General features: G+C 53.5%; 1 protein-coding gene and 1 long non-coding RNA gene across 7 annotated transcripts; both read left to right on the plus strand.

The window, feature by feature from the left end:
* The first annotated feature begins 1,729 nt into the window (after window positions 1–1,729).
* PPP3CC (protein phosphatase 3 catalytic subunit gamma) lies at window positions 1,730–24,690 on the plus strand. 6 transcript variants are annotated; one of them, XM_068662078.1, is made up of 16 exons: window positions 1,730–2,005; window positions 10,852–11,049; window positions 11,288–11,412; window positions 13,602–13,713; window positions 14,218–14,363; window positions 14,688–14,827; window positions 15,364–15,441; window positions 15,527–15,621; window positions 16,259–16,384; window positions 17,317–17,394; window positions 18,180–18,206; window positions 19,147–19,228; window positions 19,552–19,649; window positions 21,190–21,219; window positions 22,378–22,502; window positions 22,799–24,690. In XM_068662078.1, exons 1-16 carry the CDS (start codon window positions 1,954–1,956, stop codon window positions 22,808–22,810), a joined length of 1,524 nt encoding a protein of 507 aa, XP_068518179.1. In that variant the 5' UTR covers window positions 1,730–1,953; the 3' UTR covers window positions 22,811–24,690. The 6 variants fall into 6 exon arrangements, with proteins under 6 accessions (XP_068518179.1, XP_068518181.1, XP_068518176.1 ...); XM_068662080.1 differs by lacking the exon at window positions 21,190–21,219; XM_068662075.1 differs by lacking the exon at window positions 22,799–24,690 and having other exon boundaries at window positions 22,378–22,774.
* On the plus strand, window positions 2,169–9,755 carry LOC137845156 (uncharacterized). Its single transcript, XR_011090111.1, has 2 exons — window positions 2,169–5,913; window positions 6,679–9,755. It is a non-coding gene; the product is annotated as an uncharacterized lncRNA (long non-coding RNA).
* Window positions 24,691–25,470: the final 780 nt, after the last annotated feature.

The raw sequence follows: 25,470 nt of genomic DNA on the forward strand, positions 1-25,470 counted from the left end.
TTCCCCTCAAAGCCAGGAAGCAGCACCCGGTTCATTTTATTTTTAAAGGCTCTTTTTTATTTCCATTTTACTTTCACACAGCCTTCCACCCCTTTCCCCTCCAACCCAGGAAGCAGCACCCGGTTCATTCTTATTCCATTTTCACACAGATTTCCACCCCCTTCCCCTCAAAAAAAGGAACCAACACCCAGTTCATTTTTTATTTCCACTTTATTTCCATTTTATTTCCATTTCATTTTCCCAGCCTACCACCCCCTTCCCCTCCAACCTAGGAAGCAGCACCTGGTCCATTTTTATTCCATTTTCACAGATTTCCATCCCCTTCCCCTCAAAAAAAAAAAAAAAAAAAAGCATCACCCACTTTATTTCAATTTCCATTTTTTTTTTTTTCCCCTTTCCATTTTATTTTCACACAGCCTTTCACCCCTTTCCCCTCCAACCCAGGAAGCAGCACCCGGTTCACTTTTATTCCATTTTCACACACAGATTTCCATCCCCTTCCCCTAAAAAAGCAGGAAGCAGCCCTTGGATTATTCATATTTCCATTTTATTTCCATTTCCACTTTATTCTCCCATCCTTCCACCCTCTTCCCCTCCAACCCAGGAAGCAGCACCCGGTCCATTTTTAATCCATTTTCACACAGATTTCCATCCCCTTCCCCTCAAAACCAGGAAGCAGCACTCAGATTATTCATATTTCCATTTTATTTCCATTACCATTTAATTCTCCCAGTCTTCCACTCCCTTCCCCTCCAACCCAGGAAGCAGCACCCAGTCCATTTTTATTTCCATTTTATTTCCACACAGATTTCCATCCCATTCCCCTCAAAAGAAGGAATCAGCACCCGGTTCATTTTTTATTTCCACTTTATTTCCACTTCCACTTTATTTCCATTTCCATTTTATTTCCATTTTATTCTCCCAGCCTTCCACCCCTTCCCCCCCAACCCAGGAAGCAGCACCAGGTCCATTTTTATTCCATTTCCATGCAGATTTCCACCCCCTTCCCCTCACAAAAAAAAAAAGAAAGCAGCACCCGGTTCAATTTTTATTTCCGCTTTATTTCCATTTCCATTTTATTTCCATTTTCTCCCAGTCTTCCACCCCCTTCCCCTCCAACCCAGGAAGCAGCACCTGGTCCATTTTTATTTCCGTTTTATTTATAGATTTCCATCCCCTTCCCCTCAAAATAAATAAATAAATAAATAAATGAAGCAACACCCAGTTCATTTTTTATTCCCATTTCCATTTTATTTCCATTTCCACTTCATCCCCCCACCCTTCCACCCCCTTCCCCTCCAACCCTGGTCCATTTTTATTCCATTTTCACAGATTTCCATCCCCTTCCCCTCAAAAAAAAAAAAAAAAAAAAAAAAAAAAGGAAGCAGCACCCACTTTATTTCAATTTCAACTTTATTTCCATTTTATTTCCATTTCCATTTTATTTCCCCTTTATCCCCCCACCCCCTTCCCTTCCAACCCTGGTCCATTTTTATTCCATTTTCACAGATATCCATCCCCTTCCCCTCAAGAAAAAACGGAAGCATCACCCACTTTATTTCAATTTCAATTTTATTTCCATTTTATTTCCACTTTATCTTCCCCCCCCCTTTCCCCTCCAACCCCCCCCCCTCCATAATGGCGGGCCGCGTCTCCTTAGCAACGCCCCCTTCCCCTCCAAGATGGCGGCAGGAAGGGAGGGCGAGCCGCGCGCCCACGTGACCCCGCCCTCCGCGCAGGCGCAGTAGGGGCGGCGGCGGCGGCGGCGGCGGTGGCGGCCGGGGGGGGGGAAGCGCCGCGGAGCCGCCGCCCGGGGCCGGAGCCGGGAGCTGAGGCCGGGACCGGGACGCGATCGTTTGGCGGCGTCGGGAGGGGGGAGACCGGCACCGGGACCCCCCCCCCGGGGTCGTCTTCATCCTCCGTGAGCCCCCCCCCCCCCCTCCCCCCGGCACCATGTCCGGGCGCGGCCACGCCAAGCTGCCGACCACCGAGCGCATCGTTAAGGGTGAGAAAGGGGGGGGGGGAGTGGGTTTTGAGGCGATTTTTGGCGTTTTTAGTTTTTTTTTTTTTTTTGGGGGGTGCAGGGGAGAAGGAGGGGGTGTGAGGAAGCCTCGGGGTTTTTTGTTTTTTTTTGGGGGGGGGTCTCGGTGGTTTTATGGCGGGTTTTGTTTTGGGGGAAATCCGCGTGGTTTTGGGGGCGACGGGTTGATGGGAATCCTATTTTTTTTTTTTTCGGGGAACCCTCGTGATTTGGGGGGAATCCTCGTATTTTAGGGCCACCTTGTCGTTTTTTGGGACCCTCTTGATGGTGCCCCTCATTTTTGGGAGGAAATCCTCGTTTTTTGGGGTCTATCCTCTTTTTTAGGGGAGAATCCTAATTTTTAATGGGATCCCTTATTTTTTGGGAGGGGAATCCTCTCTTTTTGGGGGTGACCCTCTTGATTTTGGGGGAAACCTTCTTGTTTTTGGGTGGCGAGCCCCTCATGCTTTGGGGGGAACCTCATTATTTTGGGGTGAATTATATAATTTTAGGGCAACCTTATTGCTTTGGGGGAACCTTATTTTGGGGGGGGACAACCCCAGTTTTAGGGGAGCCATGGGGGGGCCTCTTGGTGTGTGGGAGCCCCCCTCAAGGGGGTTTTGGGGAGATTCCCCCCCCCTATGGCCAAACTGGGGGGGCTGCTCGTTTTTGGGGGGGGGCACCTGGTTTTGGGGGGGCACCCCTGATTTTGGGGGATCTCTGAATTTCACATTAGGGAGATTCCCCCCCCCAAAAAAAAACACTATGGGGGTTGGGGCAGCGTTTATGGGACAGAATCTGTTGTGGAGGACCTGGGGGGGGTTAGATTTGGGGGGGGGGGGCTCAATTTTTTGGGGTCTGAGCAGCGACCCCCCAATTTTTTTTATAGGATTTGCTCCTTGTGGTGTGAGCTGGGGGGGGGCAGGATCATACAGGGAGCCCCCAGCCCTATAATGAGAGCAGGGGGGGAGGTAATAGGGACAATGGGGACAGCTGGAAGGGAACGACCCCATATTTTGGGGCTTTTGGGTTTTTTTTGGGGGGTGTTGTGGCTGGGGAACCCCCCCCCTTTTGGGGTCGTCCCCAGCCCGTGCTCCCTGCTTGGGATTTTTTTAGCCCGTCATGCGGCCGGTCACATGCGGCGCGTTAATGACCGGGGGCCCCAAACGAAGGGGAAAAGGGGACCGCAGGGTGGCTTTTTGGGGGCTTTTCGGGATCCCTTTGTGCTGCTTGGGGGGGTTTTGGGGTTTGATCCCTCAAAACTGAGCCTAGATCCCTAAAAAAAGCTGCAGGGTTTGGGGAATTGGGGTCTCCCCTGTTGGATTTTATCATTTAGGGCTCGCCGGCAGCCCTGCAAATCCCCTAAATCCCGGCCCCGTAATATCCCCGCAGCTTTTAGGATCCACCCGACCCCCCCCCGGCATCAGGATCGCAGATTTGGCCCCAAATCCCTTTTTGGACGATGCTGGGGGTGCTCGGTTTGCCCCTGATCCCTTTTGGGATTTGCTCGAGATCCCCTAGAAACCTCCCCGGGAAACCTCGGGGGCTGTGATTAGGGCCGGGAGGTGCTGACACGGTTATTAAAAACCGAAATTGGGAGAGAAAAGGCGATTTTCCCCCAAAGGAGGGCGCCTGCAATTAGGTAGGACCGCCTTTACCCTATATATTTACATCTCCGGGGCCCTGCGGGAATGGGAACTCTAATTAAGGGCAAAAATGATTTTTTTTTTTAATTTCCAGCGGTTTGATGTTTACCGATTTTACCATTTTTCTGCGTAAAAGTGGATTTGGGTAACTCCTGATCCTGAAAATGCTCATTTTTGGGGTGCGCTGAGGGGTTGTTCTCAATCCCCCGGTGCCTGGTTTTAACCAAAATCCTTCATTTTAACCAAAATCCTTCGTTTTGGTGAAAAATGAAGGAGGTGCGGGGTGGTTTTTGTTATCCGTGTTGCCAAAAAACTTGAATTTTTGAGGGATTTGCGTATTTTTAGCATGATGCCCCAAAACTGGGGTTGGGCTCCCCTCCCTGGGGGTTATTTGGGGGTTATTTGGGGGTTATTTGGGGGTTATTTGGGGGTTATTTGTGCGTCGTCTTTCCGTGTGCCCCTTGGCTTTTTCGGGCTCATTTCTGTACATCCAACTTGGCTTTTTTTGCTCGTTTTTTCCCCAAAAATGGTGCTTCCATGGAGCATCTTTAAATGGGGAAGAAATAAGGACCCTGATGCGGTGCTTTCCCAGTCACATCCCGTCCCCGTTCCTGGGGTGATGGATTTGGGGCATTCCTGGGCTGAAACAACCCCAAAATACTGGGAAATTGGGATTATTGAGAAAAAGAATCATTTCTGAGCTGGAAACGGGGCGTTTTTGGGGGTCCTGCCCTGCGTTGCTTTGGCCACGTCGTGTCCTTTGGGTTTAATTTTTATTTTTTTGGGGTTTCCTCTGAGAACAGCAGCAGGTGCTTTGGGGAGGAGCCGGGAAGGGTCGCTGGGTTTTGTGCAAATTTGTTTTTTTTTCCCCCAGATATCAACCCGGGGAAGGTTAACCCCATCCCCTGCTGCTCGGAGACCCCATTCTGCAGCAAAAAAACCCATAATTGAGCATTTCCCCGTCCATAAGAGCTATTTAGGTAAAACTTGGGGTCCCTTTTGGGGCAGAGCCACCCTTAAATCTCGGGATATTCCCCCAAACCTATTTAGGTCCGGGCTGCTTTTCCAGCTGTGGCTTTCCCAACGAGCCCCATACTGGCCGTGCGGTTTTGGGGTGGAATTAGGGCTCGTTAACGAGGGAACAAACGAGGTGGAGCGTTATCCTATAAGGCAGGGATCGGGGTTGGGATGGCACCACCAGGCAGGACGGTGGCTCCGGAGCGGGGCCGTGCTTGGCCTCGAAGCTGGTGGAGCAAAATCTGGCAAAAATTCATTTTGGGGCGCAAATTCCAAGCGTTTTCCCCAACCTGACCCGATTCTGGTGGAAACACGGGGATAAAACTCGTCTAAACGGGGGATTTGGGCTCGAGTTCTGCCAGCTGAGCTTTCTCCCAGCAGCCTGGCTCCGGGAGGAGCCTCCAGTTCCTTCTCCTTGCCCTAAAAAACTCTCCCTCCTACGAATTGCTGAAGAAAAGGGATTTTTTGGAGCAGCGGGAGGACGCCGAGGGATCCCCATCCCCAGCTCCGGGACGAGGACCCCAAACACGGAGGACGGACCCCGCGGCAATACCACAACCGGCGATGCCACCCCAAACTCTGCAATAAGGCTTAAATTTATATTTTCAGCCCCATTTTAACATTCGTGGAGTTTTGGAGTTTGGAGGATCCCATCCACGGGGCTGCTCCCGTGCGCACCGGGACGGTCCCAATCACCCCAAATCCCCAACGCTGCCCTCGACCCCTCCCAGTTTTATTCCCCGTAGCTTTAGGACCCCAATTTTGGGTTTTTTCCCCTCGAAAAGACCTGCTCCGTGCCCAAAGGGAGCTGGTAAATATTAGGGTGACCCCTTGGGGTGGCTGGAACCGGGGGGAGCCGGCACCCCCCGTGCAGGGGCTGTGGGTTTTACGGCTCCCAGCAGGTGGGGAATTTTGGCCACAAAGCCCCCCCTGTTCCCCCATTAACGAGCTATTAGTGGAGCCGCTGGCAGCTCCCGAAAACAGGTGGCGAGCTTCCCCGCCCGCTGACATCTAGGAATCCCCCTCTTGGCTCCTTGGGTGAGCTCCCTTTTTATTTATTTATTATTTTTTAATTTTTTTTACAAGTCGCTGCAGCTGTTTGCTGGAGACCTCGGGCTTTTTTTTTCTCCTCCTCTTTAATTTTTAATTTTTTATTTTTTTTTTTACTCCAGCTTAGCCACAACCCCTTGGGAGCCGGCGAGAGGAAAGTGCCAACCCACCCACTGGAAGGTTTGTAGGGCTCGAGGGTCTCCAAAGGACCCTTTTTTTTTTTTTCCTCTTTTCAGGCCACTTTTGGGTGCTGTTTTTGCCACGAGGTGGGTGCTGGCTCGGGGCAGGTTGTCTCAATGACAACCCCAGGCAAATCCACGCCGCAGCACGGAGCCGAGGAACCTGGCACGGCTCAAAAAATCCACCTTGATCCCAAAGAGGCCGCCGAAATAGGTCGAGCTCGGGGTCCTCCTGGAGGACAGGCACCCGGCTCCCCCGACGGGGAAATCCCCCGGGGATGAGCGGGGCCGGGTTTAAGTCTCCTCTGCTCCACTTAAACACCCCTGGGTTTAATCCCCGCCAGCTCCTCGGAGCTGTGTCGGAAACCTCCTTGAGTCTCCGCAGTTTATTTTGGCCAAAAACCACTTTTTTTTTCTTTTTTTCCCCCTTCCCAGCCCGATAACACTATTTAGATTCCGTGTTTTGCCAGCGGAATAGCTGACGGATAATTACGCCCTACCTGATTAATTAGGAGGTGCTGAGCACGGCTCTGAAGGGCAGCTGTACGGCTTCCCAAGCTTTGTGGCCTCCAAAATGCACAAATGGAGTTGGTTTTTGGGTAAATTTGATTATTTTCTAGCCTCCTGGTGCTGTGCTCAGCTTTGGACAGGGCTGGGTTGTGCCCCTGTTGGCACCCGGTACCTTTCTGGGTTGTATTTCACTGCCCAGGGCTGGCACTTGGGGTTTTTTTTAATTTGGATTTTAATGCACCTGGCTTCTGCACAGCCCAAACGTGCCAGGTTTTGGTAACCGAGAGGATGCACAGCCTCAAAATTTGGGTGTCGCTCCTGGAATTGCTGAAGGGCAGAGACAAATTCGCCGCGGCCGATCGCTGTCTCCATTTCTCTTGATTCTGATACCACGATGACTGCTCCTCCTCTCTCCCCCTTCGAAGAAATCGTTCGGTTTGGTAGGATTTGCCAGACAATGCAGGTATTTTTAGGGCACGTCGCTGTCCTATTAAAAAAAAAATGGTTCAAGGTAGGGAGCTGAGCGCATTTCCTGAGCCTGGCGTCAGCTCCAGCAGCGCGCTCTGGATAATTTTGGGTAAAACTTTGGAGCTCCAAACCCCTGCAATTAATCCTACAAACTCCTGCAATTGATCCTTTGTGTGCAAAGACTGATATTTCCTCGAAAATAAAACCCTAATATTGAGGAGGGGACCCAAAGCCCCGTGTGCCAGGCAGGGCTGCGCACACCGTGGGTGCATGGCCACGACTCCGTCTTTTGGGAAACAAAACTCATTTCTTGCTCCGTTTTTGGGTGCTCAGAGCCTCGGGAAGCCACGTCTCTTACTCAGAACGAAAAAGGAAGATCGCTGCCCTCGGAAGAGCAGAAAGAATATGCAAAATTTGGAGGAAAAACACAAAAATGGTGCGAATAATCGCTCGTGGCTCTCGCTGCGTTTACGCAAGGAAGGCGTTCGCTTGACTTGGTGACTTCTGAGCTGCTGACACTACTTCTGATGGCACAAACCGATGTCGAGGGGACAAATTAAGTTATTTTTTCATTTTTTTAGAGGCTGGAGGAGCGATTTATTGGCTCTGCTTGGTGGTGGCTGGGTTGCCACGCTGCTCCTGCAGCCGGCTCGGGACGGCCGTGCCAGCGCTGCTGCTGCTGCCTCCTGAGAAATGGCACGGATAATTCGTCAGGGCTCGGCCAGGCTCCGAAAACTCGGCGTGGAGCACACATCTGTTTCTGCAGGCTCTCGTGTAAACGTGCCCGGAGGCGCCCTAAGGGAGGGAGAATTTCCTGCAGACCGGCTCGGGGATTCGTGCGGCGGAGCCAGCGTGGCGTGCTCTCCCCAGGAACGTGTCTGGATCCCCAAAAATAGGGATTATTCCCTAGGAAATCAGTTTTTAATAGCTATTAGGACCAAGAAAAAGTTGAAAACTGACTTATTGCAGCTCCTGAGCCTCAACCCATCCTTGCTTTTGGGCACTTGAGGCCCTTTGAAAACCCGGTGGCTTCTGCAGGACCTGGTGCTGTGGCCGGGTTCTGATTTTCCCTCTCACTCAGCCCCCGTGCAGAGATTTCACCTCTTTTTCCTGAGCTTTTTCCTGAGCTGTGCTGCCTGCTGCAGAATGCCCCCAAACGGGGTTTTTCTCCCCAAAAATACATCTGTAACCATCTGTTCCACTCGCTGGCTGTAAGACTCATTTGACAAAGAGTGAAAGGAGAAGGTTGGTGCAAAAATGCCCCTTGGATGCGCTCCCATCCGTTTCGGGAGCTGCAGGACACTTTGTGTTGAAAATCTTTATTTTTGGGGGCATTTTCTGGACCTGATGCACCCAAAAAGCCCGGCTGGAACGGGAGCGCTTTGAGCACGCAGCGCTGGCTCCTTTTTCACCAAGGATCTCACCTTGCTCAGCCTCTAAATGACATCCCGAGGCTCTCCGTGGGGGCGCAGGGGTGGCAGGACCCCCGTCCTCCCCTCTCCATCCCCTCTCGGAGAGCTCCCAGCGCCTCCCCGCTCCTCCTCTCGCAGCGAGCAGAGCTCTGGCCCTCCTCTGCCTTTTCCTGAGCTCCTCCGAGCGCAGCCGACCTTTTAATCCGTTTTACTCCTCAAAAGTTCACTTCCACGGGTGCCCTCTGGCACGCGCTGTGCGTCCCGTCAGCAGGGCGAGGAGCGCGGCGCTTTTTTCGGTGTCGGATACCCTCATAAAACAACACCCCAGACCCCAAATTTCCACTTTTTAACCCATTTTAACCCAGCCTGGATGCTCTGCGAGCAAAAGGAAGGTGGCACGGAGGTCGCAGCCCACGAGGAGCTGGATGTTGGGAGCGTTTTCTCTGCGATTTACCCAAATTATCGCCCGGGGAAGGGTGCCCAAGGGCGCGAGGCTTCGGCAACGCTTCTTGTCCCCCCCCAGCTGCACCGAGGATAAAATTGAGACCTTAAAGAAAAAAAAAAGGAGCGGATATTTATGTCAGCTGCTCGCAGCCGCTCGCCTAAAGCCCTTACACAAGTTCTGCTGGCTAACAGGATTACTCGCTGGGACAACACTAATGACTTAAGTCTGTGTCCTCGTCCCCGGCTGCGGGGGGTTCGGGCGGCTTCTGGGGCAGGGAGGATTTCTCCTGCAGCCCCTACGAGGCTTTTGAAGCCAGATTGGAGAGCCAAAAAGCCCTTTTTTTTTGGGATGGGTCAGCAGGAGGTGTAGAAAATGGGATTGCTCCACACCTCCCATGCGTAACGCGGTGTCCGTGCGGGGTGCGTGCGCCCCCAGCACGGTGCCGGTGTCTCTGGCTGCTCCGGAGCAGGGATTTCTCCCCAAATCCCTTCTCCTGCCACTCCTGGATCCACGCTGCTTCCTTCCCCTGCTCCTTGTGGGATCGGAGCCACGCGAAGCCAGCGAGGGAACTTACATAAACCCTCCGGGCTGCTCGCATCGGCGCGGCCCCGGGTTTTATCTTGCATAACTCCGCTCGCACGGGCTACCGAGGAAAAAAAAAATAAAAGGCAAGGCAGAGCAGTGCCAGCACTTTTCTCGTGGCTCTGCTCTGAATTGTGACGGGCAGCACTGCTCCTGGGGTCCCACACCTTTTTTTTTTTCAGGCTGTCAGTCCCAGCACCTGGCCCTGGGGGTCTCGCTGCGCCCGGTGGCCACGTTTTAGGGTTTTAGGGTCTGGAAACGGAGCCACGCGGTTCCCGTTTCTCTTTCTCCTCTTCCTTCTGAACCGTTTGACCTTCAGATGCTCCCTGGCTTCCTTGGGAGTCAGCTGCCAGGCGCTCGGACAACTGCCCGCTCCCCAGAAGGATTTACGAGCCCTTCCCCTGGCGCTGCAGGCAGCGAGTCCCCAAAACCCTCCGAGTCCCCAAATCCCCCCTGAACCCCAGGGAAACGCTTGCCCCCAGCTCCTCCACGTGCTCCCTTCCACCTTCCTCCTTCTGCTGTGCAAATCCGGAGAGCGTGGCATGAAATTCCCTAAATTACCTTAAATGCAGAGGGTTTTTTTGGGGGAAACCGAAGAGGTCACCCCATTTTTCCCCCCCCCCTTCAGCTGCAGAGGTGCGTAATAGGGGCGCTGGGAGCTGCGTCCAGCCCCTGTCGGTGCAGGCGGGGGTCCTGCCAAAACCTCGTTAATTGGGGGCTGCTCGGCGTTAATTGGGGGCTGCTCAGCGTGGGGGCTCTTTCATCGCCTCCACCGCTGTCCTACATTCGCCGTGCTTCAGACCTGAGGTTGGGAGCAGAGGAGCTCTGGTGGCTCTGGGCTTTTTCTCTCCCTGCCCCGTTTTTTGCATTTCAAAGAGCCACAAATCCACGGGGGCGAAAATCCACGGGGCGAAAATCCACGGGGCGTGGGGGTGCCTTCGCCAGCCATGGCTCAGGGATAACATCATCCACCTCTGACGTGGTTTTCCTCCCCTCCTGGCTCACCGTTCAGCCCCGATCAGACAATGGGAGGTGCAGAGGAGGTGACAGCTTCAAAATCTTGGCAAAATTGCTCCAAAATCCCCTCCAGGGGGGATTTCCTCGCCGTGAACCTGGTGTTAAATTTAGGGTTAAGCTCCTCGGGAGGCGAAGGCAGCTCCTCCAGGGTGATGATGTGCCGTGATTTAATTAGGAACCGGTGTGCTTTTTGCCCTCTTTTGCCCCATTTTTGGGTGCAGTCCTGCTTTTGGGCAGCCTCCTGGCCACGACTCTCCTTGCTGAGCTCGGGGGCAGCCTCGGTGCGCGCGGTTTCTCCGGCTGCGGGTGGCATCTTCCCTTCCCAGGGCAGCTTTTTAAGCACTTTGAGTTTTTTTTCACTCTCTCTGGCATCTCAGCTTCCCACCCTTCAGGATCCCAGAGCAAAATTATCCCCGGAGCAAGCTCGGAGCCTCCTGCCTCGAAGCCTGTGGCTCCTTCCCCATAATTTGTGCCGTTTTCCTAACGTCTCCCCTTCCTTTTGCAGCCGTCCCCTTCCCTCCCACGCAGAGGCTCACGCTGAAGGAGGTTTTTGAAGACGGCAAACCTCGCCTGGACGTCCTGAAGAGCCACCTGGTGAAGGAAGGGCGCCTGGAGGAGGACGCGGCGCTGAAAATCATCAACGATGGAGCCGCCATCCTGCGGCACGAGAAGACCATGATCGAGGTGGAGGCTCCCATCACAGGTCAGAGAGCCTCCTGCCCCCTTGCTTCACCCCATAGCAGATTTTCAGCCCTTTTTTTTTTTTTTTCCCATCGGGGAGGTTTTGGAGTTGTTTTAGCTCTCGGAAAAGAGGGTTTGGCACAGGCTGGGTGCGAAGCTGGGGGCAGAGCGCAGCCGTGCTCCTCGGTGCTGTCGCGACCTTTCTTTTCTTAGCGTGTAACTCTGCCTCTCTTCTCTGCTCTTTTTCCCCCCCCCTGCAGTGTGCGGTGACATTCACGGGCAGTTCTTTGACCTGATGAAGCTGTTTGAAGTGGGAGGCTCACCCAACAACACCCGCTACCTCTTCCTGGGAGACTACGTGGACAGAGGCTACTTCAGTATAGAGGTGACAAAGAAAAGCTGAACCTTGGGGGGGTGTTAATGCTAAGCCAGCAGACCTAAAAGCTTACAAACTCTCAGAATTCAGCTTAGCAGGAAAAAAAAAAAAAAGCACTTTGCAACCGAGCCACCGCTTCCCCACTGTCCCCTGAAATTATCCACTGTGTGGTGGCAGAGATGGGGTCAGGAGGGAAGGGAAAATGAATTTTGGGGCCCAAAAGGTTGGAGCAGAGGCATTTAATGATGCATCTGGCTGTGCTGTGCCTGCCTTGTCCCCTGGCAGGGACAGTGGGTGGAACGTCACGCACCCCCTTAGGGTTTTGCAGCTCAATGGGGTGCCAGGAGCTGGGGGGCGCAGGGAGCTGCTGGTCTTAAAGGGTAAAGGGGTCACCAAAAAGCCACGGGTGACACAGATGGTGAGGGAGAGGGGTTAGGAAATGCTGCAAAGCCCCAAACCTGCTGGAAAAGGAGCGCTTGTCCCAGCTGGAGGTGACATTTGGGGACACGGCGGTAGGAAAGCCATCAAGGTGGGTGATGGGGTTAAGGCAGGAGGAGCTGCGAAATCATTTCGGTTTCTGTTTGAAGAGGAAGGGTGCTACCACAGCGGGGCTCAACCAGGGGAAATTTGCTGCTCAGGACTCGTTAAATTTTGGGGAGGAGCTCTCAAGGCCAGGAACAGAGGCAGAGGCTTCTCCAGAGGCTCCTGCAGAGGGTTTGGGGGGGTCCTGCCACCTCTCCACCTCGTGCCCAGCCCCGTGCTTGGTGTGTTCCTAAACACTGCCCAGGGCTGGCAAGGAGCTGGTTTTGGGGCTGCTGGATTTGGGGTGGTGCTGGCAGGAGGAGCCCGGCAGCCCCTGGGGTGGAAGGGGACGAGCAGAGCTCATTTTCTGCTGCTCTCGACCCTCCTCCTTCCCCTTTTTTTCCCCCTGGTGCCTGCGGAGAGGAAAACCCCCGAGCGCTCTCCGAGCCCGCGGAGATGGCACCGATCCGATCTCTCACGATTTAGGGTGGGCTTTGATGAGCACACGCGGGGGCTGATCCAAATGTCACGGATCAAGCAGCATCTGCAAGGTTTCACCCCCTTTTTTCCTCCCGCCGTGTGCCTTTTCTTCCCACCTCCTGCTGCCTGCGTGCTCGGAGAGGTTCCCACCTGGGCTCGGAGGATTTCTCCGAGCAGCCCCAGATCTGAGACTTTTGCTTCGTTTTTTTGGGGAAGATTTTTGTTCCCTAAAAAAACTGGGGGGCCAAGGAGGCGTTCAGGAAAACCGTTCAGAATCCTGTCTTAAATAACTCTTAAATAATGGGTCCAGCTGCTTTCCCCGATGCTTTGCCAGTCGTTGGTTTCATTTCTGGGGGCTTTCCTTTCCCATTTCTGCTAGCTCAGGAACGGGACACTAAGGCTGCAAACGTGGGAGACTAAAGCTTTAAATCCCAAAATAATTAGGAATATTTTTGTGGGGGGCACTCCTCCTGTTAGTGGATGTAAGAAAACATTATTTTTTCTGCAGCTTGCATTACCTGCCACTGTCTCTGGCCCCATTTCTGCTCAGATTTAAAATTTGGGAGGTTTTAGGTGGTGGAAACCAACCCCAAAATGAATTCATTTCGCTCCTGGGGGCTGTTCCCTTGCTCCTGGAGATCTGCACACCACATCGGTGATGTTTTAAGGATCCCTTTTCCACGGAGCCTCCGCCGTGCAATATTTCGGGCTCCTTTGGGTGCAGCATCGCTTGGCACGACCCCTTTACAGGTGTCAGGGCGAGGGGGATGTGGGAAGCCCTCTTCAAAGCCAGCAAGGTTTCACCGACTTATTTTTTTTTGGCCAGGGTTTTCCTGTTTTCAACTCAAAACTTCACGTGACCGGAGCGTGAGCAGCAAACCACCGGGTGCTGTGCAGGGAGGAGAAGCTGCCCCCACCCAGCCCAGCCCCGAATTGCGACCTCATTTGTTCATTTGTCACTTCTCCAGCTCGGCCCTAATATAGAGAAATGCTCGGGGTGGCTTTTCCCCCCCCTCTCCAGCTGCCGAGGTTGGCTGAGATAAGATCTGCTGCCCGTTATGGAGCTGGGTTTCTATCAGGGTTCCTCACGCAGCTTTTTGGGTGTCTTCCCAGAAACATTTCGGGAAGTCCTCGGCTGATGGGTGCCCTATAAAAGGTTGTCATTACACACCATCTCCTCCTTCCCTCTCTCGCAGTGCGTGCTGTATTTATGGAGCTTGAAGATAAATCATCCCAAAACGCTGTTCCTCCTTCGAGGGAACCACGAGTGCAGGCACCTCACGGAGTATTTCACCTTCAAACAGGAGTGTAAGTATCACCCGGGTAAGGATTTAAATCTGTTCACATCTTGCCCCCTTTTGGGGGCTTATTTTAGGGTGGGAGGCGACCACGAGTGATACCAGGTAGGTCTGGAGCTGTAAAAAAATCACATCTTTTTATCCTGAGTAGCCTACATTTCTCCCGTTTCAGCTCCTGCTGAAAACCAAACCCATTTTGAAGTCCCACGAAGTTCTGGGTCCCCCTCCCTGACTTTTTTCAGCCCCAGCACCGTGTAATTACCACCAAATGACTTCCAGCTCCAGCTGGTGCAGCTGGGATGGGTGATTACCACGGGAAGCAAATAAAGGATTTGCTCCTCGGTGTTTGCACCGGGGAGAACCATCACCTTTCGGACGATTTTACTGGAGTTAAGTGACTCCCTGAAAAAGAAGAAGAAAAAAATTAAAGCTCTGCTTTCAACCCGAGCAGCCTTTGTTGTGCAAATTAATTCCCTTTTCCCCTCTCTTCCTCCCCGTGCCCCCACCCCACCAGGTCGAATCAAGTATTCGGAGCGAGTGTACGATGCGTGCATGGATACCTTTGACTGTCTTCCTCTTGCTGCCCTCTTAAACCAGCAATTCCTGTGCGTTCACGGAGGACTGTCTCCAGAAATCACGTGTCTAGATGACATTAGGAAAGTAAGTCACCTCCACCACCTTTTCACGTTTTTTTTGGGGTATGTTGGGCATCCCGATTGGGGTTCAGCTCCTTCTTGCAGCCCGTTTGCTGCTCCTGGTTGGCACACGTGGTAAAACTTTGGCTTTTTGGGGTGCACAGCTTAGGATTAAGGGTTTGGTTCATGGCAAGCTCGATTCACACCTGGGCTTCCAGGTTTGAGGCTCCTGTGCTCGCCGTGCGCTGAGAGGAGGCTTAAACCTCGGGAAGAATAACCACGGGACGAAGCTGGAGGCTGTCCCCAAAGCTCGGTGTGTGCTGTCCTGACGTGGTGCCCGATTTTTCAGTTAGACAGGTTCAAGGAGCCTCCAGCCTTCGGCCCCATGTGCGACCTGCTCTGGTCCGATCCGTCGGAGGATTACGGCAACGAGAAGACCGTGGAGCATTTCGCCCACAACACCGTCCGAGGCTGCTCCTATTTCTACAGGTAAGCAGCGTTTTAGGGGGCTGAGAGACCTGAGGGTTTCGTCTCCTTGTGCTGAAATGGAAAGGGAGATGAATTGCCATTCAGATCTCTCTGTGGGACTCCAGAGCAGCAGTCTTCTCTTGGCTCTAATGGACAAAATCTTGTTCCCTCCTGCAACGTTGAGCTCTCTTTGGATCTGTTGCTCTGTGAAATTGGGATATCGGGCAGCAGAGATGCTTCTGCTCGTTGGCAGCCTGCCCTTTGAGTGGTTTTCAGGCACTGGGCAGTACCGGGAGCTCTAGGAAATAATCCTTTCCTGGCTAAAAGGGGAGCGGTTGTGCTGACAGACCACTTGTAGCCTGGCTGATAGGGAGGATTTGGCACCAGGGGGCTGTTATCAGAGCGCTTCGCAATTAATTTTGGGGTGATGCAACAGATGCTGGCCTCGTTTGGGGATGCTGGGCACAAACTGAGCAGACGCTGAAAGTGGAAACCGAGACCTCGGGCGCTCCCTCTTCTCTCTTGCTCCGTGCTAACGCGTGTTTTTCTTTTTGCAGTTACCCTGCAGTTTGTGATTTTTTGCAGAACAATAGTTTGTTATCTGTAATCCGAGCTCACGAAGCCCAGGACGCTGGGTAAGTCCCCGAGCAGCCTCCCCCTGCCTCCCCGCCGGCCGCGCGGGGCAGGAGCGGCGCGTTTCACGCCTGACCTGCTTTCCAGGTACCGAATGTACAGGAAGAGCCAGACAACAGGCTTTCCGTCGTTAATCACAATCTTCTCTGCACCAAATTACCTAGATGTCTATAACAACAAGGGTAAGGCTGGCAGGACCAGGGCTGGGCTGTGGGTACCGGCGTCACGCTCCCAGGAAATCCCTCTCCATCATCTTCTGCCCTCTCCTCTGCTTGCGTTTGCATGCCTGAAATTAAAAAAAAAGCTTTCTGTGCTAACCCGCTGGCAGCTGGGGAGCTGGAAGTGGCTGGCTTCTCTGCCTCAAAGATCTCAGCCGTTACTGTGGCAATTAATTGTCAAGTGAGAGCCTGGAATAATGCTCTCGTTCCCAGCCGCATGACAGCCGAGCGCTCCTGATGCCATAAAAGAGAAGCTGCTTGTACAGGCAAGCTGCAACTTCCCCGTTCCCCTGGTACCATCTACGTACTATGGGGAACTTCCCTAAAATGTATTATTTTTTTTTTTTTACCCCTCCCTTTGGATCTTGGCTCTGTGCACAGCACTTCTGCATCGATTTTAACAGCGTGGTTAAATTCACCCTCGTTATTATTCCGAGTTTTTGATAAATCATCTAAAAAATATTGCTTAAGCTCTGGGTTTGGGTAGCTGGTGGTTTGATTCTGCATGAGTTCAGCCTCTTGTTGCTGCTGGTAATGAAGTTTTAATTAGCAGAGGTGCGACTCCCTGAGGCTGCGTTGTGTCTCCTCGCTCTCTCCCCAGCTGCTGTCCTGAAATACGAAAACAACGTTATGAACATCCGGCAGTTCAACTGCTCCCCTCACCCCTACTGGCTTCCAAACTTCATGGATGTCTTCACATGGTCTCTGCCTTTCGTGGGAGAGAAGGGTAAGGGCTGTTTGGATGGATTTTTTGGGGTCTTTGGGTTTTTTTGGTCATGGTTTGAACCCCTGAATGTGCAGAACCCGTGCCACGAGCTGAGTGTGTTGGGTCAGTGCCACGACTTCTTGTAGCAGATACCACGGGGAGAAGTGCTCAGGTTCAAGGAGAGCCACGTGTTACTGGCTGAAACTTGAAAATAATCATCGATACCTGCTCTAGAAAGCTTTTTCCAACAAAACAACCCCTTCTTCCTAATTCTGCCTGGCCGGTGGAGCCGGTCTCGGTCGGTATCGCCCTGCCTGGGGATTTGGAGACGTTTTCCCTTGCTCCTCGTGTGCAGCAGAGGAATGAAAATCTCCTGCTGGCTGGTGGCCAGAAAGGAAGCGTTCACTTGGATGTGAAGGCTTAGATCATTTTGAAGGAGGTGAGGCTGCCTAAAATACATCCAAGCCTTCGCCTCGCTTTCCCGGCGAAGGAATCTTTTACACCTCCTGGCGGCTCTTAAATTCCCCAGCGGAGCCGTGGGTTTCGAGGACGCCTTTAAAGTCCCCAGCCCAAGGATTTTTGACTTTGAGGGAGCCGAGGGTTGAATTCTCCGCAGCCCTGAGGCTCTCGGAGCCAGGTGGCTCGGAGCTGTGCAGGTTTGGGGTGGGGAGGCAGCGATGCTGGCACCCCGCTCCCCACGGCTGCTTCATCTGTGCTGCGCTTGGACCACAGCCACCTCCTTGGCAGAAGGAGCAGAGGATGTCGTCTGCTCTGGGTACTGCTGCGAGGCACCAGCAGCGAGCAGCTCAAAAAATGGCTTTGGGATCCTACTTCCAGAGGGAAAAACGACCTTGAAATCACTCCTTTGTCCGGCTCATCCTCCCCATCCCTCCTCGTGCCAAACGCGCGCGCGCACCCGGCCTCTCTCACCTTCCTGTCTCTGCTTCTTGCAGTCACAGAAATGCTCGTTAACATCCTCAACATATGCTCCGATGATGAGTTGATTTCAGACGGCGACGAGACATTGGAAGGTAAAAAAAAAAACTGCTGGGACTGAGCTGGTAACGGGGTGGGGAGGTGACAGTGGGGACAGGTCTGGGACATCAGCTCCAGAGTGCTCAGCACCTGATTTATGGCTCGCTGCCCTGCCGGGGGCTCCAGATCCTTTTTGGCCAGCCCTCGTGCAGCCACGGGTGGGAAACTTTTTTCTTTTTTTCCCTTTGGTGCTCAATGACAGCAGAATTGAGTTACATTCCCTGTGACAGACGCTTCTTGCCAGCTCCTCTGGAGAACGGTTTCCTGCTCCTTGCAGGGACTGCTTCCCGAGCTGGTATTTTTATTTTTTTTTTCCCCCCTGAATCTAAATTTGCTACAGCAGAACATCCACCCAGTCTGCTCATCTGTTGCACCAAACTCCTCTAAAGTGGCTCCTCGTGGCAGCCCAGAAATGGAGCTCACAGCTTTCGGCCCCGCTTTTAAGCTGTGCGTCAAAAGGGGAAAAAAAGGCAGAGGCTTGGTGGCAGCTTGTGTTGGGGGGTGGCAGGGACATGGTGGGGGTCTCAGGGGGGGCTGCTGGCACAGGGTGGAGTAAAATCAGTCCCGCAGGGCAGCAGAACACCACGGGGCTCTAAAAAAAAGGCGCCGCTTCGGCCGACAGGTTGACTTTAACCCGCTTCTCCCATTTGCATTTCGTTTTTTTTGGTTTTCGTTGTTTTTTTTTTGTTTGTTTTTCTTTCTCCCTCCCATGAGAAATTAAATTTGTTTCTTCTATCTCTGTCTTCATCTACTTGTTTCTTGGTGTCTCCTCTCCCTGAAGATCACTACATTTCAAGCTATCCGAAAGGTACCCAGCTAGAATTTGCTACCGGCTTTAATTTTTCACTGCCTGTGCCACCAGATTCCTCGGAGTGGATTTGACTAGCTGACTAGTTGGGCAGCCTCTTCATCCCCTTTTCAGTTTTAACATAAGCGCCGTGTGTTTTTTAACCCTTCTGCGTTCCTCCAGGAGCTCGAGGAACGGGGGGGTCACGTTTCTCTCTGACTTCTGAATGCAGCCACCTAGTGCATGGCTGGGCCATGGGTGCATGCTGGACCTCCGGTTTGGCTTGTCCTGTCCTGATGTGTACTTGGGCCATGTGAAGAATCTCAGCCGAGAGGAGATGTGTCTTGTTACCTCGTTTACCTCGGTTTCTGTTTGTTTCCAGTTACCCTCCGTGCTTTTTCTCCCACCTTTGGTTCTGTGTAGGGGCGAGGGGAGCTCTCACCTCTCACTCCGCGTGCGCACGGGGCTCCGGCCAGCCCTTGGCTGCGTGCCTGGGGTGCCCGAGCTGGTGCTTGCCTTGACACCTCCGAGCACAGCCCCGGCGTCCCGCGGTGTCCATCAGCACCCAGCCCCATCCACGTTCTGCCTTGCACACCCGCCTCTCCGTGGCTGAGCCATTTGTGTCCCATCCCGTGCAGCGCGAGCCGACCCGGTGAGCTCCTGGTGACGGCGCCCGTCCGAGCTCCCTTCCCTTCGGTGGTTCTTTACTCTCAGACCTCTCGAGTCCGTGTTGTCATCCTGTCGGTGTTGCCATCCTGGGCGCTGTTCTCTCGAGAGCCTAGCTGTGAAATCTGCAAACCATGAGTTTTTATTTTATTTTATTTTATTTTTTTTATTTTTTTTTCTTTCCCCGGAGTTCAGGCAGGGGCTTGGCGCTGACGTTGCGCCTCCGAGGGGGAAAACCTTAACCATGCCGGTGGTGTTTTGTTTTTTGTTTCTTTGTTTTTTTTTTCTCCCCAAGGTGGGACAACGGTCCGTAAAGAGATCATCAGGAATAAGATCAGAGCCATTGGGAAGATGGCACGTGTCTTCTCGGTGCTTCGGTAAGGACGTGGCACGGTCCTTACTCCCGTCTCGCTTTGGGGCTGGCGGTGCGCGCGCGGTCCGGGCTGCTGCTTTAGGGCAGGTGGCAGAGGCTGTGGGTGCTCTCAGGCTTCTAAAAAAAAAATTTTGGTTGAGCTTTGCGTGGCCCTCGTGGTGCTGGGATGAGTTTTTTGGTGGCGGAGGCAGAGGTGCTGCGCTCAGGAGGCAGGTTCAGGTCGTGCTCGTTGCCAAATATCAGCTCTCCGCTCGTTGCATGGACCCGTCCCAGCCCCGTGCTCATCTCTCAGTAATTCCTTCTGTATTTTTTTTGTTTTATTCGCAGAGAGGAAAGCGAGAGCGTGCTGACCCTCAAAGGCCTGACTCCCACAGGTACCCTGCCCCTGGGAGTGCTCTCAGGGGGGAGGCAGACCCTGCAGACGGGTGAGTACGAGCCCGGCGCGCTCCGTGCCGCACCACCCCCGGCCCCTAGCTCTGCATCTGGCCCCCAGCTGTCCTGGAAACTGCTCCCTCGCTTTCCTTAGGCGTGCCTCGGGGTCCCGGGGGACCTGCGGGATGCTTCAGGCCCCCAGGGAGGAAGGATTCCCAGGCAGCAAGCAGCAAGTGGAGGTGGGGGTGCGCAGAGCTTTCCGTGCACCCCGGAGAGCTTTCCGTGCACCCCGGAGGAAGGGAATACGAGGAAGCACAGCCAGCAAACAGCACCCAGCCCAGAGCACGCCTGTTCCTTAATTTTTTTAATCTATTTCTGCAACAATCAGGCATTTCCCTTCTAACCCTGCCTCCTCAGCATCCTCTATTTCATCTCTCCGTGGCTGCTTCCATCTGAGCGCAGCGACAAACCCCACGCCTCCTCGTTTGTCCTTGGCTACCCAACCCCTCCTGGGCGGGACCCGAGGAAATCGTGCAGCCCGGCAGAGGAAGCTGAGGTTTTTAGCCCAAGCATCCAGACCCTCCGGGCCTCTGATGTTTCCTATTAAGACTCCTTTAGGCCCCATGGTTTTGGGCTGCTTTGGGATTTTTTCTCTGCGCTCTGGCTTGCGTTGCTCCCGCCCTCGCCAGCGCTCTGTGCCGAGAGTCAGGGAGGGAGTTCTCGCACCAACACGTGTCCCCGGGGGGGAATCCTGTAATTTTGAGGGTTTTAATCCTTTCCTGCCGCCAGTTTTTTGAGTGCTGGCATGGAAGCAGCCTGCTGTCCCCCTTCTGACCAGCGCCGGGTGGTTTCCTAAGGGCTCGGAAGAGCTTTTGCTCCAGGATGGACTCCAAAAAATAGTTTGTAAGGGAGGAACGTGGCAGCTCCATCCCTCTGCTTCAGGGTCTCCTCCCTCCCTCCCTCCTGCAGCACGGCGTGGCAGAACTGTGCCGCTTCCTTCCTCCTCCTCCTCCTCCTCCTCCTCCTCCTTTTTTAGCCTCTCGAGGACCGCGTGGCCTTCGCGTTGCGGCCAGCGCCAAACCGGCAACGTTTTGGGGCTGAAAGCGGGGGGATCTGGTCAAGGAAAAGAAATGCCTGCTGCCAGATGTCGAGGCAGGGACTCGATCCAAACTTCTCAGCCTGCAGCAGCCCCGGCGAGGGGGGATAGAGGGGGGAAAATTGCTCAGCTCCGTGGTGCCGTGGTTGCCTGGGGGCACTTTCGGGGCTCGGAGCAGGAGCGCGAGCGGATTTGAAGCATCAGCCGGGTTTTGGTGGTGGAATTCAGGCCAGCTCCCTGCTTCTGCCTTCCTTCCCCTGGGGTTTATCCCCGTGCTGGCACCCGGGGAGCCCCCTCTCTGCCCCCAGCTCCTGTCCCCTTCCTTCTCCACCGCTCGGTTTCGGCTGCCTCCACCGGGGGTGGGTGGCTGCGGGCTCCGCACCCGCGGCGCTGATTTCGGATCACTCACTCTCACTCTTTTTTCTTTTTTTTTTTCTTTTTTCTTTTTTTTTTTTTCTGTCTCCATTTTTGCATGCCACTCTTCTTCTGTATTACAGCCACAGTAGAAGCGGTAGAGGCACGGGAAGGTATGGCTAGAACCCGGCGAGAGCCTCGGATCATCTCCGTGTGTGTGTGTGCGCGCTGATCTTAACCAGCTTTGTCGGCCTCGTGGATGCTTTTTTTTCACTCTTGCATCACCAGAAGGGAGGGAGGAGACCCTGCTGGGGGGCAAAAAGCACGCAGAGGGCTGGGGCAGGGCGATTTTAGCAGTCACCGAGCCCACCCTGTCCCCTGGAGTCTTTGGGACCCCGGTGCCGGGGTCCTGCGACCTCATGGCTGAGCTCACCCCCTGGAAAACTCGATCCCACAACAACTTGACCCAAATCCTTTGGGTTCAGCGGGTCGCTGATGTCATTTTTGCCTTCCCCCAGGTGGGCCAAGACGCTCCCGGGGTGGAGGAGCAATTTTTCCCTGCTGTTTTTGCAGAAATCAAGGCTCGGTCAGCCCAGGGAGCTTCTCCCCTCCGTAGCTCTGATGAATGTGGCCACACATCTGGGGCCGGCTTGCCAGAGGAAGTTTATTTGCAAACCAGCCAAGTCCTTGCAGAACAATTTGGCTCCAAACCCCCTTTTTTTTTTTTTTAACTTCTCTATAAGTTGAACATTTGGCCTGTGTCATCGCCGTGAGGGTCCCGGGCTCTGCCTGGTGGCGGTGACCCAGGTGCGCGCCCGTCCCCAAGGGATGGATTTCGTCCCCCGGGTGCCTCCTGGTCATGCAAGAAGCGCTGCGCTCGTCATCCGAGGCCTTTTTTTGTGCTTTGTGCTGGATTTGAAGCCTTGCGGTGGTGTCCTCGTTGGTGTGCTGTGTGGTGTTGTTGTTATTTTTTAGTTTTTTAGCATCGTGGGGTTTTTTTTGCAGCTTTTCCAAGTCCCCTGACGTTTCGCCGTCCGGGGCCGTTGAGCACTTGTCTGGTCTCCGAGCTCCTTCTCCTAAATCAGATGCCACCGGGGAGCAGAGCCAGGCTCTGTGCCCCCCCCTGGCACTGCTGGTGGCCCAGTTTGCATCCCAAACTGGGGAAAACTGGGGGAAACTGGGCGATGCCCAACACAGAGCCCCAGACACGTGCTTTCGGCCACCCCGGCGGTGCCCTGTGCGTCTTGCCGTGTGCCGCGGGGCTCCCCGAGGGGGGACCCCAATTCCTCATCCCTTTTAACCCTTTTTCTCTCCCCTTTTTTCCCCCGCAGCCATCCGTGGGTTTTCGCCCCAGCACAAGATCCGCAGCTTCGAGGAAGCCCGAGGGCTCGACCGCATCAACGAGCGCATGCCGCCGCGCAAAGATTCGGTGCACTCGGACGGGCCGGTGAACTTGGTAACCTCAACAAACTCTGCGGACAAGAACGGCATGGGGAAGAAAGCCCAGTAACGGGTCCGAGCGCCCGGTCTGCACCACTAAAGGATCCAAAACTTAATGAATTTTATTTATTTATTATTGGGGGTTGGGGGGCGGGGGCAGGGGAGAAAACCAACTTCACCTGGAGGCACGTTCATAATCCAGTTTGCATCCGTTCTGTAAGAGAGGTGACCATTTTGTAAGTTTTTTATTTATGTTCGGTATATATATATAAAAAAAACTCCATCTTTTTTTTTTTTTTTTTTTTAATTTAGAAACCAATCTGACTGCTAGAGCATTGTCCCGAGCGTTGCGCTGCACAGCTCACCCCCGGGGGAGGCAAACCTCGGCGGAGAGGGGGGGGTCACCCCGAAACAAACCCAGTCCCAGGCAATTTGGGTCGTCCACTCCGGTACAAATCTCGGTTTAGGCTGTGCTTCCCCAAGCAGCTCCTTTTAAAATCGGGTTGGTTTGGTTGGTTCTTTTTCTTTTTTTTTCTTTTTTCTTCTTTTTTTGTTCACGGCTGTCTTCTTCCCAGAGTTTGCTGTTGTTTTCTTCGGCTTCTTGCCCACGCTGCGAGCGGCTCGGGTCCAGCCCCGTGTTTCAGAGGTGACCTCCCAAAATGTGTTCCCAAAGCCTCGGGTGTTTCGTGGCACCTTTTTTTTTTGGTAATTCCGTTTTTGGGCCAGCGGAGCCCAAAGCAAAAAGCGCAGCCTCTGGTTAGGATCGGGGAGGGGGGGCAGGCGCATCCTTCAAGCCCTGGCTCTCCGACCCCACGTGGCTGCGGTCCCTTTGGGACTCCTCTGATTCACAGCAGAGGAATTATCTCCGGGAAACATGCGGGGCCCAAATTTTTAAGGGAAAAGAGGGTGATTTTTGACTCACGGATAGAAAAACCCCTCTGCTGCCACTGTGGGGCAGGTGGCGCGCTCCCCTCGCCAGAGCCAGAATCCCTCCTGGCCACCCCAGGTGAATTTTTTGGGGGTCTTTCACTCGATGGGGGCTTGGGGAAGGATGAGCCGTGGTGCTGCTGGTTTTTGTGCAGGGATTTTGACTTTTGAGAGGCTTTGCAGGAAGTTTTGAAATCCCTCCCTCGGCTTTGGAGGGTTTGGCAGCAGGTAGAGGAACCCAGGATCCAGGCAGAGGTTTTTTTGGGGGGGCTGTTTGTTTTGGAGAGCCCCCCCCCAGGCAAAAGGAGGGCAGTGAGGGAACGAGAAGGGTTTTTTGCAAACCCTCTCGGAGGGTTTCGAGGCTGGGCTGTGTGCGCAGAGGGTTTTTGCCTCTCCGGGGGCTCTTTGTGGGCTCCTTTTGGCCCCCCAGGAGCCAAAAACCACGGAGGAGAGCAGCAATTTTGCAGGGACCCGCCCCGTGCACCACGTTTAACTCCACGCCAGCTCTTTAGGAAGCAGCACCCGTGAGCAGACCCCCGGTTTTTTTCACGAGAGACTTCGGGTCTCCGTGCCTCCACTTCTCTTTTTTTTTTTTTCTTTTCTTTTTTTTTCTTTTCTACACGCCCACTGCTTTGCAAAAAGTGCGAGATGTTTTGAGCGAGCTTCTCTAAACCCCATACGAGGCGTGGGGCCAATTGCCTTTGTCTGTGAGTATCTCTCAATTATTTTTTTTCTTTCTTTTTTTCCTTTTTTTTAATTTTTATGGCATCCTTTCTGAATCGCAGTGAGCCCATGTGTGGTATCTTCCTCCGAGAGCGCAAAAAACCGTGGCAAAGGTGCTGCCCGTGCATGTTTTTAGGGCATGTTGTTCTCACCCAGGCTGGGATCTCGCCCCAGCAGCAGTTTTGGGGATTTTTGGGACTGGGACACGGCCCCTTAGAGGGGGGGGCTCCCCCCACGAGGGATCCCCTCGTGCTCCTCCCGGGGCCTGCAGCAGTTTTGGGGTGGCAGGATCGGGTGGCACGCACGGATGGTCCCCATCCCCTCGCCACCATGACGGGGCGTGGGTGCTAATTACCCCCTTGATTATCACTCATTAAGCCCGGAGGAGCAGCCGGGGAGGGGTGGGCAGCGCTTTTGCGCCCCCCCTTTGCACCCAGCTGGGGCTCAGCCTCTCCTCCTGGCCACATTTTGGGGACGCAGCCGGCGAGGTGGGGCGAAAAAACGCAAAAAAATCCAATTTCCACCCAATTCCCACCAGATTTCCACCAAATTTCCACCTCTGGCCGGCACGTGGGAGCTGCGCACACCCCAAAATCCCTCATCTCAGAGCTCCGACCCGTCTCCCTCCCCGGCCGGCCCCCCCCAAAAAATACAAAACCAGTGAGCACGAGGGGAAGCCCAGCCCGGGGCTCGCTCCTTTGCAGGCTGGCCTCGCAGCCTGGGTTTTTTGGTTTTTTTTTTGCATGTTTAGAGCAAAGGTGCATGAAAAAAGGAGGGGAGGCAGCGCCACGTCGGGCACGGGGTTTTTGGGAGAAGCCCTCGCCCCCCCCCGTGCCAGCCCCCCCAGGGGAGGCCCCAAAACCCCCCCCAAAAGGGGCTGCGTGCTGGGATGGTGATTTATTTTTTTAGGGTTCTCGATGCTTGAAGGATCTTTGAACGCCCGTTGCCTGGAGACTGCCTCCTTTATTTTATTTTATTTTTATTTTTATTTTATTTTATTTTATTTTTTTTGTTTTCTCGCTTTTTTTTTTTTTTAGTTACGTTTAAAGGAAAAAAAAAAAAATTACTGGTGAAAATGTTATTTATTGGCAGAAATTATTTAATATAATTTCTTTTTTTTTTTTTTTTTTGTGAACAAGGAATGAATTTGTTAGAACTGTCTTAATGTAAATCGGAAGTCATCTTTAAGGAGAAAAAAAAAAAAGAAAAAAAAAAGAAAAAAAAAGTTTAAAAAATTGACGCAGTCGCTCGGCTCCGCTGTGGTTCCTTGGGGACAGCCCTGGGGGCTTGGGGAGGGAGGGGATGGGGGATTTTGGGGTTTGGGGAGCCCTTTT

The sequence above is a fragment of the Anas acuta genome, chromosome 27 (assembly GCF_963932015.1).
Source record: "Anas acuta chromosome 27, bAnaAcu1.1, whole genome shotgun sequence".
Taxonomy (NCBI): domain Eukaryota; kingdom Metazoa; phylum Chordata; class Aves; order Anseriformes; family Anatidae; genus Anas; species Anas acuta.